Below are 19,798 nucleotides of genomic sequence, written 5' to 3' on the forward strand. Positions count from 1 at the left end.
TGAAAACTGTCCTCAATAAAAACAAACAATAGACTGAATTGTTATATAAATTAAAGTATGGTGAAACCCTTATATTTGTGTGTGTGTGTGTGTATGCACTACTGCCTCTCCATGCATAAGGATAAAAGCTCATCTCTTCCCATTTGCAAAGGAATATTATGATACCATATAGAACAGCATTAGATAAAATATAAATGCTCTGATCACTTCTACCTGAACTTTCAAGTTAAATTTCAAACTCAAGTATTTCCTTATTGTCATCTAATCTGTTCGGATGTAAATCAGAAGCAAAAATGCCAGATTTTTCCATTCATGAATTCTGTGGCAATTATTAACAATTGAAATTAAAGCCCGCTGATCAACTTAGGCACTTCCACATTTATTACTATATTACCCTGAGCGTAGGAAAACGAGGGATTTGATAAAGCTATACAAAACTATGAGGGGTAAAGATAGGGTAACTGCAAGCAGTCTTTGTCCACTGAGGTTGTGTGCGACTACAACTAGAGGTCATAGGTTAAGAGTGAAAGGTGAAATGTTTGAGGGGAACATGATGGGGGAGCTTCTTCACTCACAGGGTCGTGAGAAGCTGCCAGTGGAAGTGGTGGATGCAAGTTCGATTTCAACATTTAAGTGAAATTTGAATAGGTGCCTGGGTGGGAGGGATATGGAGGGCAATGGTCCAGGTGCAGGTTGGTGGGACTAGGCAGCATAATAGTTTGGCATGGACTAGATGGGCTGAAAGGCCTGTTTATGTGCTGTAGTGTTTATGACTCTGTAAATCTATTAGCGGTGGACATGCTAAAAGAAGGAATTCTCCTACAGAAGCCCCATAAAACTTCTAAACAGCTTACAGATGGATTGCATTTCTTAAAAACACAAGGGAGCAGTTGTGGCCTTTAACACTCACAACAAGCTGGAGGAACTCAGCAGGTCGGGCAGCATCCGTGGAAACGATCAGTCAACGTTTCAGGCTGGAACCCTTCATCAGGACTGAAGAGGGGAGGGGCAGAGGTCCCTCCTTCTTTATAGGGCATCTGCCCCTTCCCTCTTCAGTCCTGATGAAGGGTTCCGGCCCGAAACTTTGACTGATCGTTGCCACGGATGCTGCCCGACCTGCTGAGTTCCTCCAGCTTGTTGTGAGTGTTGCTTTGACCCCAGCACCTACAGAACGTTTTGTGTTTGCCTTTAATACTCGGTGCATAATGTTGCCAAAAGAACACAGTTGGTACAGTTGGTATACCAGCTTCACAATAAATTAGCATATAAAGTGCTAACATTTATTATTGTGAAACTGCAAGCATGATAATTGACAATAGCTGTGAACGCAATAACATTGATTATATAATCATGAGTAAAGGTGTACCATACTGAAATATTGATAGATTTTCTTCAGTGCAATGACTTTTCTATAGAATGCTGATTGTAATGTCCATTTGCTTTTGGCATTTCTTCAAAAGCCTTTATCATATGTTTACTTTGCTTATCTAAATTGTTTTTTCAATGAACTTTCATTCCCATCATGTGACATTTAATCCAAAGTTGCACTGTGTTGGTTAATTGGCCATTGTAAATTGTCCTGTGATTAGGTTCGGGTTAATTGAGTTTGTCGGAGGTTGCTGGGGCGGCGTGGCTCAATAGTCCAGAAGGACCTACTCCACGCAGTGTCGCTAAATAAAATAAAAATAAATCTACATTCTTGCTTGCTTCATTAGTTGCTAAATTGTATCCAGGAGAGCTTTTCAAAGCTGCTTCTTGATTAACATTTTTATGCATGAAACTGCAATTTTCTTTGCAGATGTCTTGAATTACCACCAATTTATATCCTACATCCAGTTATTTTCTGCCTCATATTACATAGATATGCTCTGCAAGTCAGTATGATTCTTTTAATTATGCAATTTGTTTTGAAAGAATACATCATTGCATCCCTTTCTTTTCCATCAAGAATATTTACACATTTTTTAGTTGTGGGGTATTACATATTGAAAATTTCATCTGATGATTGGGCTTCATTTTGCTTTCTTGTGCAAACTTGCACCTTAAGGTATTTAATTTCATTAAGCTGCTCAAGTGCTTCCTGAGAACTGTTGAATGAAGAAAAGCAGCTAAATTGGCCAACATCTGCTGGCATTGTAATGTACCAGCAATGCTCATTTGATAGACCACAAATTTGTGCTCCCTGCTGATTTTCATGATTTCAATAACCAATCAACACTCAGCATTCTTCCTTAGACTGGCTGGCCACAGCTGAAAAATCCTTATAACTTAACTTTGCGACTGGGTTCCCAGTCTGGGGTAAGAACTAATGGTTAGGCATTTCATTTTATAGGACCAGTGAAACGAAGCTTCAGAAACTTTTGGACCAAGTATTTTCAGAGAGTGAAATGTCTTTATATTGAAACAAAAACTCTTCAGAACCTCCTGTTGTCAGCCTGCAGGGATGCATCCTTTTTCAAGTTCAGCTTAGTTGCTCTGTCTTATCAGTGAGTGACTGGATCCAGACTTACCTCACTTTATCTATTCCTGCAAGTCTTATCCATACTTTTATTACATCTAGGTTCAACTCCATCAATGTTCTCCACCCACTGCCTTCCTTCAAAAACTTATTATCCAGAGCTCTGCCAACCACATTGTAAAGCGGCATCCCCTTAACCATTGCCACCGTGTGAGCTAATCCTATTTGTCCCCAGTCTAACAGATATACACTAATCCAAATTTTTTATCATTATTTGAAATTTATCCACTGGTTTATCTTCCCTCCAAAACCTACCAACCCTCAACACCTGTGCCTGTAACCTTCTCCAGACCCACATCCCTCTGTGATATCTGAATTCTTCCAATTATTTCCTCTTGATCATGTTTGGTTTTGATTACTCTGCCATTAGCAGTTGTGCCTACGGCTTAACCCTTAAGCTCTGAAATTCCATCCTAAACACCTGTGCATCTTTAATTCCATTTCTTCTTTTATAATACTCATTAAAATTTACCAATATTGACCAAAATGCCAGATATTAAACTTAACATTTCCTTTTGGCACGTGACCAAGTGGTTAAGGCATTGGACTAGCAACCTGAAGGTCGTGAGTTCGAGCCCCAGCCGAGGGAACGTGTTGTGTCCTTGAGCAAGGCACTTAATCACACATTGCTCTGCGACGACACTGGTGCCAAGCTGTATGGGTCCTAATGCCCTTCCCTTGGACAACATTGGTGTCGTGGAGAGGGGAGACTTGCAGCATGGGCAACTGCTGGTCTTCCAGACAACCTTGCCCAGGCCTGTGCCCTGGAGAGTGAAGACTTTCCAGGCGCATACCCATGGTCTCGCAAGACTAATGGATGCCATAGATCTCCTTTTGTGATTCAAAGCCATTTTTACAAATCTTATTGCTTTTACCAAGTTAAATGCTTATAACTACAAATTCTCACTGCAAGCCAATGTGCATCATTGTCACACTAATACCCACAAACTGCAAAAACAGTCTTGCACTTTGCATTACTTTACAATTTTATCACTTACCTTAGCTGCCTATCCTTACAAACAGCTACCATAACCAATAGATTTCCCAATATAGTCATTATCATAATAGCCGCAAGAAACGTGATGAGGATCGTCTTCTGAACCATAGAGAAACCAGAAATTCCATCTGGCTCACCGTCATTTCTTGCACTGTGAGCAAAATGTAACCCAGAGTTAATTGCCTTCATACGCAATACTTTGATCAGAACTTGTCATCAATATCAAGGCAATGCAAACCACAGCTGACAGCGAATGATAAACTGCAGATACAGGGAGCACACCCCACCAATGAAAAAAAATCAACTTAGATGTCACTTTTAAAGAGCTATTGCTCAACATGAAAGGAAAAACAGTGCCTGCCTTCAGAAACAAATCAAACAAGACAGAAGATAACAGTCGACAATGTTTGACCTGTAGATACTGCATTCAAAGTGCAGTCTGTGCAAAGGAGACATGCTAGTTTTATTTTGGATATGGCATGACAAGTCTCCCACAGCACATAAGTCCATGATTATGCTGGAATTTATGCTCCTCAGCCAATTTCTCAAGTTAAAGTTTTCATGAGGCAATGTTACATTCATATTAGCAGAGGGAATTCCATCCCAGAATATGACATTACTGTGCCCTGCACAAGTAGTTGGAGGTTTGCTTCACCATGGTGTGCTCAGCCCAGTTTTTCCTGAGTGGGCTCATCAGCCATCTCCTGTCAATCAGTAACCAGATTGTGACTTGACTGGGTGGTTGGATTAATGTCACACAGGACTGGCAAAGGAAGAGTTGATCAAGGCTTCATTCAAGTGACTGGGCGCAGATCTTCATGATAATTGCAACCATTCGTCACAAATTGCACATTCAGGGAATGGGTTTCTTTTTCTATTCAGAATGGTGCCAGCTTGGCAATGTGGAGCATTCAAGCAAATATGAGTGCAAACTATGTCACTTTGAATGCTGACGACTTCAACACAGCAGCTGAAATTTAGAGCCATCTTTTTTTTTTGACCATTTATGTGGAAGGGGATATATATTCTTCCTGCCGTAAAGAGACCTTTTGATATTTTGGAATCAGTGTCCTACTCATTACTCTCTCTTTTGTTTGGGCTGCTATCCCACGTCCTCGAGGTTTGGATCAACCAGACAAACCACAAAGTAGAAGAGACCCAAAAGCAATACCATACAAGCAAGAGCTAATAGGAATGTACCAGCAGTCTAAAATGGCAAAATCATGACTATCTGGTATTGTGGATGTTCCTATAAAATAATTTGGTGACAGAGCTATCAATTTGTGAATCAGATGAAAAGAATTAAAATTTCGCAATTAGATTATGAGAACACTCAGTCCTCTTTTATTGTCATTTAGAAATGCATACATGCATTAAGAAATGATACAATGTTCCTCCAGAGTGATATCACAGAAAACAGGGCAAACCAAAGACTAACACTGATGGAACCACATAATAATAGCATATAGTTACAGCAGTGCAAAACAATACCATAATTTGATAAAGAACAGACCATGGGCACGGTAAAAAAAAGTCTCAAGTCCCGATCGACTGCCAAGTCCCCGATAACAGGCGCCAAAAGGGAGAAACTCCATGCCGTAAACCTCCAAGGTACCGACAACTGCCCATGCATTAGAAGCACCCGACCACAGCCGACACCGAGTCCGTCCATCCGAAAACTTCGAGCCTCCGACCAGCCCCTCCGATACAGCCCCCCGAGCACCATCCTCCGCCGAGCGCCTTCGACCTAGCCCCGGCTGCCAAATCAAGCAAAGCCGAGGATTTGAAGCCTTCTGCTCCGGAAATTCCAGTTACCACACAGTAGCAGTGGCAGCGAAGCGGGCATTCCAGAAGTTTCTCCAGATGTTCCTCTGTACTCACATCTGTCTCCATCAAATCAGAATTGTGCACGGTCCCCTTCTTGACAGATTACAGATATCACTCACCGGACAGGCCGCGCACGCTGCATCGTGCCGCCATCTTCTCCTCCTCCTCAATACGGTTACAGAAATCATTTTGAATACTTCTGTTTTAAGATCTGGATGTTGATGGTGAGGTTTGCTCTAATGTTGCATATCTGTCTCTTACTTTGAACTCTTTGGCATCCATCCTATGTCTAAGGTCAAATCTTTAGCTCATCCATTTAACAAAATGTCATTATATCATGAATTCATTGCCTTGTCATGTAGTCTTCCAAAGCAATTGTCTTTGAACCTTCAATGACACAAATAGTGTGCTGGAGAAACTCAGAAAATCAGGCAGTATATATGGAGTGGAACAAACAATCAACGTTTCAGGCCAAGATCCCTTCAGCAGGATTGGAAAGGAAGGGGGCAGAAGCTAGAATATGCAGGTGGGGTAGGAAAGGGGTAAAATCTGGCAGGTAACTGGTGAAATTAGGTGAGTGGGAAGATGGATGGGTGGGGGGGAGATGAAGTAAGAAGCTGGGAGGAAATTGGTGGAAGAGATCAAGGGCTGAAGAAGATGGAATCTGATAGGAAAGGACTGGATCAAGGGAAAAAAGGAAGGTGAAGGGGCACTAAAGGGAGGTGATGGGGAGGTAAAGAGAAAAGAATGAGTGAGGGGGGAACCAGAATGGGAAATAAATAAAGGGAAAAGTGGGTGGGGGGGGGAAGAAATTACCAGAAGTTAAGGAAATCGATGTCATGCCATCAGACTACCCAGGCGAAATATGAGGTGCTGCTTGTCCAATCTGAGAGTAGCCTCATAGTGACAGTAAAGGAAGCCATGGATCGACCCTAAGAATAGGAAGCCAAATTGAAATGGGTACCCATCCAGAAATCCCACCTTTTTGCGGCAGATAGAGCGAAAATGCTTGACAAAGTGATCCCCCAATCTACATCAGGGTGGCCACACCAGTTACAACAGATGACCCCAACAAGTGTCAACTCACCTGGAAGTACTGTTTGAGGCCCTGACTTATGGTGAGGGAGGAGCTGTTGGGAAAGGTGTAGCACTTGTTCTGCTTGCAAGGATAATTGCCAGAAGGGAAATCAGTGGGGAGGGACATGTGGATAAAGGAGTAATATAGAGAGCAATCTTTGTGGAAAGCAGAGAGTAATGGGGGTTGAGGGGTAGTGAAAAATGTGCATTGTGTTAGGATTCTGTTGTAGGTGGCAGACATTACGGAGAACAATGTGCTGAAATCGGAGGCTTGTGAGATGGCAGGTAAGGACAAGAGAACCATGTCCCTGTTATAGTGAAGGGAAGATAGACTGAAGGGAGATGTGGGGAGAAATGGAGGAGATGCGAGTGAGGGCAGCATTGATGGTGGTGGAAGGAAAACACGGTTCTTTGAAAAAGGAGAACACGTCAGATGAATGTCTGATCCTGAGAACAGATGCAACAGAGATGGTGGAACTAAGAAGAGAGTATAGCATTTTTTACAAGTGGCAGGTGGGAAGAAGTATAGTCAAGATGCAATACAGTCAGCAGGTTGTAAAAGTTATCAATAGATCGAGAAAGGGGAGAGAAGTGCCAGAGATAGACAAGTAAATTAAAGGGCAGCGTAGAAGTTGGAGGCAAAGTTAATGAAATTGATGAGCTCAGCATCGAGCAGAAAGCAGCCCTAAAGCAGTCATCAATGTAGCCTTTGGACTTTGTTCTTGGCAACTAATGGAAACTTATTTTCAATCTTCCCTGCATTATTCTTAAAATCAATACGCATGACTGACCTTTCATCTTTTTGGAACAGACATCTTCTTCTAAGTATTTAATCAGTGAAAACAGGGTGTCTGCTGATAATGTATTGCCTGATCTTAATTTCACTGATGTTTATCTATCCCTGCAAACAACTCCTCTCATTACTTTTCTGAACACTGAAGATTTACTAAAATCAACTGGAGCATGAAACTCTTGAGGACTTTTTCTATCTGCTGAATTATAATTTTGACTAAATGTTCCACTGTTCATCATTGTGAGAAATATGCACCATATGTTTGCTGTTCAGAGCATAGAATGAAGAATATTGTGACTGTGTGACTGAAGAGAATGGCCTTGATGGTGGATGCACAGTATATTAAGTTCATATTTGTAATTCTTCCTTGACTCTGTCCAACATCATAATCTACTTGAATATGTCGAATACAAACCTTGAAATAAGGCACAAACGAAAATACTAACAATACTAATTCCTTTTCTGTTGCATTCTTCTGTGTGGAATTGAGTTATTATGGGGAACCTTAACCTGGGGAATATGTTGGTTGTTGTGGGTGAGGTGGTGAGGAAAGGGTATGTTCCATCTAGCAAAAAAAGCAAAGTCATTAGGCGCTATCATTTTGATTCCTGCATTTAACTAGTGTGCACCATGTTGGTTGCACACAAATCTTCTGGGGGAGGCGAACTGACGGTAGGGTAATCACTCATTTGGAATGATAGTTCACAATTTTACATACAACCACTCTGTTCTGGGGCCAGCTAAGGGCATGACACAAAATAATGTAAGAATGCCAATAAAGATGCAAATTCAAAGAAATATTATGAAAATGGCAAATGTTCACAGCTAATTCCTTTTTTTTTGTGGGGAACAGTTCAGTCATACTACACTTTCTGAGGCTAAGTCAGACTGGCTTCTGTATGAGAAATAAATGACAGTGCGAGCAGCAAGCTATTATTGCTGCCTCCAGCTGAAGAATAGAAAGTGGGCCATCAGCAGAAGTAACCAGCAGTTGAAAGATGTGAATGGGAAGTGAGGTGGTGAGGAGCAACATCACAGTGTAGTGTGCCATCGTGAAATCCACGAGACAGGTAATGTTTAATGTGCTTTCCAGGGACAGCAGGTATGGGAACTTTACCTCCAACTAAGCCAGTGAGGATATACAGGTATATAGGTTTCCATCTTTGTCTGGATTCCTATCGGTACTGGATGTAATCAACTGCATACACACAATGTTCCATAATTTCAAAGATCAACAACAACACATGAAACATAGGGACAACTGGCATGTGACCAGTGTGCAAACTCAGAAGAATGTTTCTGGAATTAAGATTAAGGTGCTCATAATTATCAGGGAATCACAAAGGTACTTCAAATAATAGAAATGGTAATAGTTATCAATGAAAAGGACAATTGTTAGAGTGCAATAGAGAACATGCACAGTAATGTATTTTGAGGATTTTCTAAACATGCTGATCAATATTGCAGTGAGTTATTGAAACATTGTCTTCTAGCATCAACAGTGTGGGTAATTATGTGGAATATCAAATGTGCCAATCAGATGTCTCTAAGTATACATCGACCATGACCACACACATTCCTGGCAATTCATCTGCTGCCTTAAATTGGCTTACAGTCACAGAGATCTATACCTGCACGTTCTCTAGTAGAATGGAAGTAGTGCGCTTGGCCTGTGAGTAAGATGATAGTGAAGGCAGAGATGGAAATAGAAATTCCATTTAATTCAATGATCCAATAACAGCCAAATCTTCCCTTGTTCAGATGTGAGTGGAATAGTGGACATCACAAATAGGCTCAGAAGTAGGATATACAATGTGGGCTCTCAGACTTGCTCTGGCATTCAATAGAATACGGCTGATCTTCTACCAGCACCATTTTTCTGCTCTATCACCCTTGATTCATCTATTATCCAGAGTCTATTGGCCTCAGTTTTGAATTTACTGAATGACTCAGAATCTGCATTACTCTGGTTTTCCACTGTTTATCTAACTCACAATGCAGATTATCATCCGCCCCCCCCCCCCAATCCCTTGATAACACTGGGCATCCTCATTCCACTTGTATTCTTGATTGGTTTTGTCTTGTGAGCAATAGTTACAGCCTGTCAACCTAAAATAGATCTATTTAATTCTACTCTTTATTTTTACCTTGCTGACCAGTTTCAGTTTATGTGAGTGTATGGCCCCCAAGCCCATAGTGCTCAAACTTGTTTATCAAATACACCACATCCACACATTCCTTCATGTCTCTTCTATAAGCTGGATCCTCAAATTACTCAAATAAAACCATTTTGGGTTTGTCCAATCAAAGTGCCTTGCTCTTACAACCTTTATTATAAACTTCAGCAATTTCACGATTTCTAGTATCAGATCATCCTTTCTCTGTTTGCACACTCTATCATTTCTTAAGTAGACGGGTGATTTTTGTTACCCTCCAATCTGCAGCAAACATTCTAAAATCTACAAAGTGTTCAAAAATGAAAACTATTGCATCCACTATCTTCAAAGCAACCAGTTTCAAAACTTTGGAATGTATCTCATGTCTTTGGCATTTTGCAGTTTGCAGGCTCATTAACTTCTGGAATTTTTTTTTACTCATGCTAACATCTTTTATTTCCTCATTTGCATTGAACTTTTTGTTCTCCAGTGCTTCTGGAAGGGTTTATTATAGAATTCTGTGAAGACAGACATAAATTAATTGTTTAAATATCCTGCCAGTTCCTTATTCTCTATTATAAATGTTACTATTTCTGTCCATGGCTGACTCTCTTGAAGTTTTAACAGTTTTTTGATGTTTCCTACTAGTTCATTCCATATTCTCTTTTCTATTTCTTTATGAATTTCCTTCTCATCTTTTATAGAATGCTAAAATTCTCAGGCTTACTAATTTTATTGGCAACTTTATAAGCATTTCCCTCAGAATAAAAAGTTCAAGGAATATGCCTTTGTTAAAAATTATGTTTTTTTTACAGCAGCTAACCATTGTCTGAGCATAATAATTCACTTTTATGCAGTCTACCAAGCTACCACTGCAACCTATCCCTTTATGATAAGTGTACAGTAATATGAATGTAAGGAAGGGCAAGCCAATGATTGGGCACAAATGCAGACAGTGCAAAGAGTTAAATTGTACCACAGAGGCAAAATTCAAAAGGGTGAAGGATGCAGGTCTAAAGGTGCTGTATTTAAATGCACTTAGTATTCAGAATAAGGTTGATGAACTCAGGGTGCAATTAGAGATTGGTAGGTTTGATGCTGTCAGCTTCTCTGAGCCGTGGCTGAAAAAAAAGGTCATAGTTAAGGACTTAATATCAAAGGATATATTTTGTATCGAAAGAACAGGCAGGAAGGCATAGGCGGTGGTGTGGCTCTGTTGGTAAGGGATGGAATTGCATCTTTAGAAAGAGGTGACATAGGGTCAGAGAATGCCAAGTCTTAGTGGGCGGAGTTAAGAAACTGCAAGGATTAAAAAAAAATCACATTATAGGAATCATATATAGGCCTCCAAATAGTAGCCAAAATATGATATTGAGATTGCAAAGGGACCTGGAAAGGGCATGTAATAAGGTAATGCCGCAATTGTAATGGGGGACTTCAATATGCAAGGAGATTGGGAAAATCAGGTGGCGTCAGATCGCAAGAGAGGGAACTTGTTGAATGCCTATGAAGTGGCTTTTTAGAGCAGTCTGTGCTTGAGCATACTCGGGGAAAGGCTATCTTAGATTGGATGTTGTGCAATAATCCAGATTTTATTAGACATCTTAACAAAAAGGAACCCTTAGGAGGCAGTGATGATAATATGATTGAACTCATACTGCAATTTGAGAGGGCAAGCATAAGTCAGATGTATCAGTATCAATGGAATAAAGGGAATTACAGAGGCATGAGAGGCAAGCTTGCCCAGGTGGATTGGAGGGGGATACTGGCAGGGATGACGGCAGAGCAGAGGTGGCTGAAGGGCAAAAGTAAGTGGGAAGTTGGATAATTGGGAAGTTTTTAAAATTCAACAAAAGGCAAATAAAAAAGCCATAAGAAGGGAAAAGAGGGCAAGCTAGCCAATAATGTAAAGCAGGATACTAAAAGCTTTTTCAGTTATATAAAGAGTAAAAGGGAGGTGAGAGTTGATATTGGACCACTGAAAAATAATGTTGGGGAGGTAGTAATGGGGGGACAAAGAAATGGCAGATGAACTTAATAAGTACTTAATTAGGCGGGAGGATTAATTAGGCACGCAGCCTCTCCGGTGATGAATATCTGTTATCTGTCAAGTAGGAGGCTGTGAACAATTCTGATTTGATGGAGGCAGACGTGAGAGCACGGAGGAAAATCTGGTGAAACTTCTGAAATGCCTGTTTCGCTGCTGCCGCTACCGTGTGATCCAAAATCTCTGAAGGGGAAGGCCCCAAATCCTCGGCTTTGCCTGTTGCTTGGCGGCTGGGGCTGGGGTCGAAGCGCTCGGCAGAGATGGCGCTCGGTGCTCGGTGTTGGAGGGCTGGTCGGAGGCTCGAAGTTTTCGGACGGACTCAGAGTCGGACTGTGGTCGGGTGCTTCCAGAATGCTGCATCGGCAATTTTGCAGAGTTTTTCTCCCTTTTACTGTCTGCGTGAGATGTTGGGGCTATCAGGACTTTGAGACTTTTTTTTATTATGTCCATTGTCTGCTCTTATCAAATTACGGTATTGCTTTGCACTGTTGTAACTATATGCTATAATTACGTGGTTTTTGTCAGTTTTAGTCTTGGTCTGTCTTGTGTTTCTGTGATATCATACTGGAGGAACACTGTATCATTTTTTAATGCATGCATTTCTAAATGACAATAAACGAGGACTGAGTGTCCTCATAATCTTAAAAAAAAGTATGTTGCATCATTCTTCACCGTGGAAGACACTAGCAGTGTGCCAGGGATCCGTGAGCGTCAGGGAGCAGGAGTGAGTGCCATTGCTATTACTAAGGAAAAATTGCTAGGAAAACTCAAAGGTCTTAAGGTGGATAAATCACCTGGACCAGATAGACTACATCCCAGAGTCCTGAGAGAGGTTGCTGAAGAGATAGCAGATGCATTGGTTACGATCTTTCAAGAATCACTTGATTCTGGCATGGTTCAGGAGGAATGGAAGATTCCAAGTGTCACTCCATTCTTTAAGAAGGAAGGAAGGCAAAAGAAAAGAAATTATGGGCCAGTTAGCCTAACCTCAGTGGCTGAGAAGGTGTTGGAGTCCATTATTAAGGATGAGGTTTCAGGATACTTGAGATGAATGATAAAATAAGTCAAAGTCTGCATAGTTTCTGTAAAGGGAAGTCTTTCCTGACAAATTTGTTAGAATTCTTCAAGGAAGTAACAGTCAGGGTGGAGAACAGAGAGGCATGAATAGACGAATGGCTGACAGGCAGGAGGCAGCAAGTGGGAATAAAGGGGGACTTCTCTGGTTGGCTGCTTGTGACTAGTGGTTCTCCTCAGGGATCTGTATTGGGACTGCTACTCTTCACATTGTTTGTCAATGATTTTGATAATGGAATTGATGGCTTTGTGGCAAGGTTTACAGATAATACAAAGATAGGTGGAGGAGTAGGTAGTGCCGAGTAAGCAGTGCAATTGTTGAAGGACTTAGACAAATTGGAAGAATGGGCAAAAAAGTAGCAGATGGGATACAGTGTTGGGAATGTACGATAATGCATTTTAGTAAAAGGAGCAAAAGTGCAGACTATTATCTAAATGGGGAGAAGGTTCAAACATCAGAGGTGCAAAGGGAGTTTGGAGTACTTGTGTAAGACTCCCTGAAAGTTAATCTACAGGTTGAGTCTGTGGTAAAGAAGGCAAATGCAATGTTGGGAATTATTTCAAGGGGAATAGAAGATAAAAAACAGGAGATAATGCTGAGGCTTTATAAGACACTGGTCAGGTCACACTTGGAGTATTGTCAACAGTTTTGGGCTCCATATCTCAGAAAGTATGTGTTGTCATTGGAGAGAGTCCAGAGTTTCACGAGGATGATCCCGGCAATGAAGGGGTTAATCTATGAGGCCCATTTGGCAGCTTTGGGTCTGTACTCACTGGAATTTAGAAGAATGTGGGGGGGATCTCATTGAAACCTACTGATTGTTGAAAGGAGTAGATAAGGTGGATGTGGAGAGAATGTGCCCTATGTGTCCAGAACTAAAGATTATAACCTCAGAATTTGAGGGGCAACCCTTTAGAACAGAGGTAAGGAGGATTTTTTTTTAGCCAGAGAATGGTATATATGTGGAATGCTCTGCCACAGACTGTAGTGGAGGCCAAGTCTGTGGGTATATTTAAAGTGAAGATCAGTATTTTCCTGATTGGTAAGGGCATCAAATGATATGGTGAGAAGGCTGGTGTATGGGGTTGAGTGGGATCTGGGATTAGCCATGATGGAATGGTGGAGCAGACTCGATAGGCTGAATGGCCTAATTCTGCTCTTATGTTTTTGGTCTTATGGTATTTAGTTTCTTTTTCAGGTTGTTTCTATCAATATTGAGTTAGCCTTGCCAGGACACTACAATGGTTTCTTCATTGCAGCCTTTAACTTGATTAAAATTGCTGGCTGGTCTCCATCTAGTGTGCTCAAAGTACAAGTTAAGATTCAGAAGTAGTAGGGAGATTGCAAGGTTGGTACAGGTAAGTCCCTAGAGTCATTCTATTTAGGAACTTAGCAGACTTTCAATAGATTCTAAAGTTATACACACATGTCTATATATAGCACAAGCAGTTGCATGGTATAATTGTGGAAAATAACAGATAAAAAGGCAAATAAAACTTCCTGAATTTTGGCATGTTAGTATATCTATTGAAGAATATAATCAACTTTTGTTTGCTGGTTTAAGTATCCAATTAAACAACAGATTACTTAATTATTATCATTCATACAAGTTTTGGATTTAAACACAGCTAGAATCACATTGAAATCTATTAAGTTATCTACAATCGATAGACGGTCACTAGTCTTAATACCACATTATGCTTCAGGAGACTACACCAAATATTTTAAGATACTTCCATTACATTATTTTCATACCTCTCATTTACATCAGCTTCATCCATCACAGAGAGTCAACATGTAAATATCTGATGCCCGTGCCCATGCAAGATAACTTGCCCTATAAATAGAAAGACAGAAAACTATTTTATATATTTCAAATCCATGAATTGCTTTTACTTTCTTCATCTGCATTAAAATTAAATCTTTATCAAAACACTTGGGCATTCTCATTTCTTATCCCAACCCCTGAAGAGATTCAAAGATAGTGAATTACTTTGAAGTATAAAAACTTCCTTTCTAGGCATCTTATAGTTTTCCATTCTCACAAAATAGAGATATTGTCTCTTAAATTAAATCAATTACATCAAAATGTTTGTGATAAAGCTGAACTTTCTGAAGTTTATACAGAATCTTATATCTGTGGTACACTTGTTGGGGTGGATTGTAAAATATTCTTTGAACACTACAGAGTCATTTGATATAGTTTTCATTGGATGGTCAGAAGACCTAGACATCACTATCTTTAGAAAAAAGGTGTTGTGAAAATCAATGAGAATGAAGGCTGCTATTAAAGATTTAATGAGCAGGGTGGATTTAGGGGAATAGGAAGCAGCAATGCAAAGCACTGAGTAACTTTAGCAAATGCACAATGTACAAATGAAGTCAGGATACAGATCAATACACACAAAGTCCTAAAGGAATTTAGCAAGCTTGGCAGCATCTATGGAGGAGAATAAACAGTAGATGTTTCTGAGCCGGAACCTTCAATTATCCTAATGACCAGTCACAACCCAAAATGTCGACTGTTATTCCTCTCCATAGATGCTGCCTGACTTGTTGATTTCCTCGAGCATTTTCTTTGTGTTACTCATGATTTTCAGCAACTGCAGAATCTTTTGTGTCCAAGATGCAGGTCATCCATGAAGTACATGAATTAAAACAAGAACAAGAGTCAGAAAAGCCTACTTGTATATCTGCCATGTGCACCACGTCTATGAAAGCATCAGTGAAAAAGGACAGAATGCTACTTTAGTATTGGTCTCACTGACATGTTTTCATTTCCATTCTGTTCTACAACCTGGATAGCTCAAGGTATTGGAACACATTCATACTGGAGGATTTTAATGTTCAAAACTTACATCAGCATTTAGGGAGGTGCCTCCTAACACTCCATTTAATATGAACTTCCATGATGTTGTAGAGATTTGCAGAAGAGGGAAAGTGATCATTTCTATTTTTAAAACAATAAATCTGTCATCTATTTGTCAGGTATTTATAATCCACTTCCATCATTTAATGGGATTAACAATTTCTTCTATCTATCCTGGTTTTGTAACTCATTTGTCCATTATCTGATAAAAATCTATAATTCCAGTCTTGGAATTTTTAATAGCACAAGGTTCCATAATCTTGGAGAAATGGAATCATAGAATTGTATTTTTTTAACAGAAGGTTCAGTCCTGAAAAACCCTGAAGGCAATAAATGAGCATTTACTAGTTGTAGAATTTAGATCCTACTACCATCTCACTTTAAGTGCTAACAGTACAATGAGGAGCAAAAATAATGCATCTTCTTCTAGGGACAGAAATGTAATTGCAGCTTTCTTTACCTTATATGGCTTAGTTTTAACAAAAGGAAGGACACAATTAATGCAATGGGCTGACTATATCTTTTCGTACCCTTTACAATGTACAGATAAAAACATGGCTCGATCGAAGGGTTTGTGATGTAAAAAGTAAAAAGTCATGAGCCTTGTGGCCTATCAGGCCTGTGCTTATGCCAGTTTCCGTGGCGTGAAGCAACTGAGAGTACAAGACTACCCCCCCCCCCGGATAGGACGCCAGTCTATCGCGAGGTTAACCCCCAGCATTTTTGCCGGTACCCATTCTCAGCTGGGTTGACTGGAGCATTGTGTGGTTAAGTGCCTTGCTCAAGGACACACATGATGCCTTGGCTTTGTGATGTACTTAGCTTTTAATGGTCTTACAGGTATAAAATATGACAATACTGGCAATGTAAAAAAGTTCTTTTATCAGACTGTGCTGGAACTTCCAATATAACAAAAGTCTCTTATGCCAATATACTGAAATACGTTATCTTTCTTTTAGTGGCCTCACAAATCAGATGGACCATGAAAAGTACTGGCAAACTTTTTTGTTTTATTTACTTCCAAAAGATGTTAAGTAACTACAGTGGATTCCAGTTAATTGGGACACATTGGGACCAATACATTTTGTCCCAATTAGATGAAGTTTCATGGAAATAGTTAAAAAGGTATAAAAAAGAGAAGCTACTGCTTAACTGAGTAACAAATTATGTATTTAAGTGAAATACAGAACAAATTAGAATACTATCAATGATACTACACTATAAAATGACAGAAGTAATTCATCCAGTGTATGTGGCTGTGTATGGGGTGTCCAGGGAATGATGAAGAGACTTGTTGAGTTTATTCTGGGGCAACTCATTCACCTTTGGTCCTCACCGGACACTCTGCTCTCACCTCTGGTTCCAAATAGCGGTTTCTATGTGACAGCGGGCACACCACTTTGACAGGTGGGCTAAACCAGGTGAGGGTAGCCGGCAGGCCTCACATCCCAGTGAAATAGGGACATGCCCACCCGAGCCTGTGAAATCAGCTCCAGCAGACTGGGTGGATAAGATCAACAGTGAGATCCAATGGCCAAGAAGGCAGTTTCGCAACACTTCGAGATGAGTAAAGGCATGATAAGACACAGGTGAAGTCATGGTTATCCACTGTAACCGAAGAAAACGCCAGTTTGTGATGACTACTCACACCACCGGACCCAGACTTCAGAGATCGAGACAGTGAAATTATTCGGGTGCAACAGCTCTTTCACCTTAAAAATGCTCCCTCACAGGTTTCACTGTCATCGTCAGATACAACGGACAACCAACACACTGCCATGTTCTTTTGATTGACTGTAAATGTACAAAATTAGTTCAAACAGCTAGTGCAGATAATGGATTGCTTTCATACAATGCCTTCAATGATTACATCCTCCATGTCTCATCTTCATTATAACATCAGAGATGATCATTGATACCTTCAAATTCTTTGTAGTCCCTGATTTCTTGAAGTAGTGAAATTATTTCATTTTCACTCCCAGCCATTTCTGGCACCTCCAAGTATGAATGCTTGAAACTATAGTAAGCAAAACAATTCTACATAACCTTACTGCTTATTTTTTGTCTACTATCGTTGACAAAAATTCACTGCTTTTTGAACACAAACACACATAAAAAGGCTATTTAAAAACAGTTTGCTCTAAGCACAGTGAAGGCCTAATGGCCATATAGGTTTATGTGACTGATGCAACAGTCACCTTCCCAATTAAGTGGCATTGTGCTCCAAATAAATGGAGGGAATTCTGGCTATTTTCTCAATTACTTTTTGATTTTTAAGAGTGGGCCCAAAGAAGTGGCTGCCTGATTGATGGATGGACCAATTCACCAGAATCTAGTGTATTAGTAAAAAAGTGCACTCTCTGCTAATGAGCAAATGCAATAATTTACCATGCTTCGATACTTAATTGCTTGCCCTAAAATGTTGCATATTGAAGATTTATTCTATAATCTGATTGTTTTATTGGTTCAAACTTCATTGTCTAGAAAAACCTAGTTAGAATGGAGAAACATGAATTATAATAACGTTGCAAACCTTTTCTTCATGAAAGTACCTCTGATTTTGTGGAACTGAGCTTTTAACATATCAGCCAAAAAGGTTGGCATTTAAAATACGAGGTTGCATTACCTTAAAGTCCTATAAGACATCAATGTCATATTCAATACTTGGAAAGAATCGAAAACTGATTACAGAGAAGAAACATAATAGAAATACATGCTACTTCCTCTGTTTGCAGGTGGTGACTAGTTGGACATCACAGAAATCAATGCTTGGGCCCTATTCACAATATATTTTTGTAATTTGGATGAGGGAACAAACATAATATTTGTAAATTTGCCAGTTACTCAAAATTAGATGGAATTGTGCATTGCAAGCATGCAAAAAGGCTTCAAGGCAATTTGTACAAGTTGAATGAGTGGGCAAATATCCACTTGGTGGGGAAAAAAGACAGGAAGGGAGAGCACAAATAAATGGTGATTGGGAATTTTATGGTACATTCAACAATTGATGTTCCTTATTCAGAGCAAACATGCAAATGTAACAAGCAATTAGGAAAACAAATTAAAAGTTACAGGATATAACTTTTTATTTACAAGATGTTTTTGAGTAATGGAACAAGAAGATCTTGCCGCAAGTATGCAGAGTATTAGTGAGAACTCTCCTGGCAGTCCAACCATGCGCAGTCTTAGTCTGCTTCCCCAAGAAAGACTATGCTTGCCATTCAGGAGTGCATCAGAGATACACCAACATCATTCCTGGATGACAAGATTATCATGTGGCGGAAGAATGGATCAACTAGACCTGTGTACTCAAGAGCTTAGAGGCGTAAGAGGGGATCTTTTGAAGCCTACTAAAGTTTAACACGGCTAGACAGAATTAAATGTGGTGAGGATGTTTCCCTTGGCTGGAGTAGGGGGAGGTGGAGGGAAGAGGCCTAGAATGAGGGTCACAGATTCAGGAGGTAGGGAGATACTTCGTCACTTAGAGGGTGGTGAATCTGTGCAATTCTTTACCTTGGTGGAGTAAATATTTTAAAAACTGGGACACAGATATCTAGATACAAAGGCACAAAAAGCTAGGAGGAGAAAATGGAAAATGAAACAGAAATAGAAATTCAAGCAAGTTGAAAAGCAAAGTAGGTTCAAAGGGTCAAATATGTATGTTTGGTGCTTCAACCTTTGTCTGTTAATAATCATGTTAATATACCCTCATTCGATGCTCACAAAGTGGATCATACTACTAGAGAGTAATCATTTAAACACAACTAAACGTGGAGAATGATGTAAATTCTTTTGTTGCGGGAGGGTGGGGATAGGATTGTTGGTGGTGGGTGAGAAGAATGCACATTGAAAATTAGGTTTCCCCAATATTTAGTGATCAAAGAGAATCTAAACATAATGGTGCACTCATCAATGGCATACCAAGAATGGCTGGATGGGAAGTATTTATCTTGAAGACATTTAAATGCTCATGGAGAATTTCAAATAAATATAACTCTTGGAGAATTTCAAATAAATATAATTCTTGGAGACCAAAATTACTCAGGGAAAATCAGACTAAACCAGACATATTTCCATTTAATTGGATCAGCTTACATAAAAAAATTGATGTAGCATTGAAAGAAAAGAACTATATTAATTCATAATGAGAGTGCAGATGTTGTTAAAATGACAAATTAACACAGGCGCCAATCCATCAATTTCATAAACATTTTTTTTTACAATTGGCAATAGCAATTTGCAATAAACTAATTCTGAATGATTTAGGATAGTGGCATGCTGCAAGACATTGGAATATGGCAAAATGAGATACTTTAAACAGTAAAATATAGCAGAATTGACTGCATATTAATTGTGAAAATAGGACTGAACATTTTTCTCACTAATTCAAAAATATGGCTGGTGTGTCTTAATGCACATGATTCCTTCCAATTGAATGG

At 39.7% G+C, this 19,798-nt stretch overlaps 1 protein-coding gene across 1 annotated transcript in view; it reads right to left on the reverse strand.

Moving 5' to 3' along the window:
• htr4 (5-hydroxytryptamine receptor 4) overlaps positions 1 to 19,798 on the reverse strand; it is a 146,872-nt gene that overhangs the window by 101,580 nt on the left and 25,494 nt on the right. The window contains exons 2-3 of the mRNA XM_072264435.1: positions 14,246 to 14,327; positions 3,517 to 3,666 (exon numbers count right to left, since the gene is read on the reverse strand). Coding sequence (XP_072120536.1) covers positions 3,517 to 3,666; positions 14,246 to 14,271 — 176 coding nt within the window. The 5' untranslated portion in view covers positions 14,272 to 14,327. The remainder of the gene's footprint in view (positions 1 to 3,516; positions 3,667 to 14,245; positions 14,328 to 19,798) is intronic.

This window comes from Mobula birostris, chromosome 7, assembly GCF_030028105.1.
Source record: "Mobula birostris isolate sMobBir1 chromosome 7, sMobBir1.hap1, whole genome shotgun sequence".
Classification (NCBI taxonomy): Eukaryota; Metazoa; Chordata; class Chondrichthyes; order Myliobatiformes; family Myliobatidae; genus Mobula; species Mobula birostris.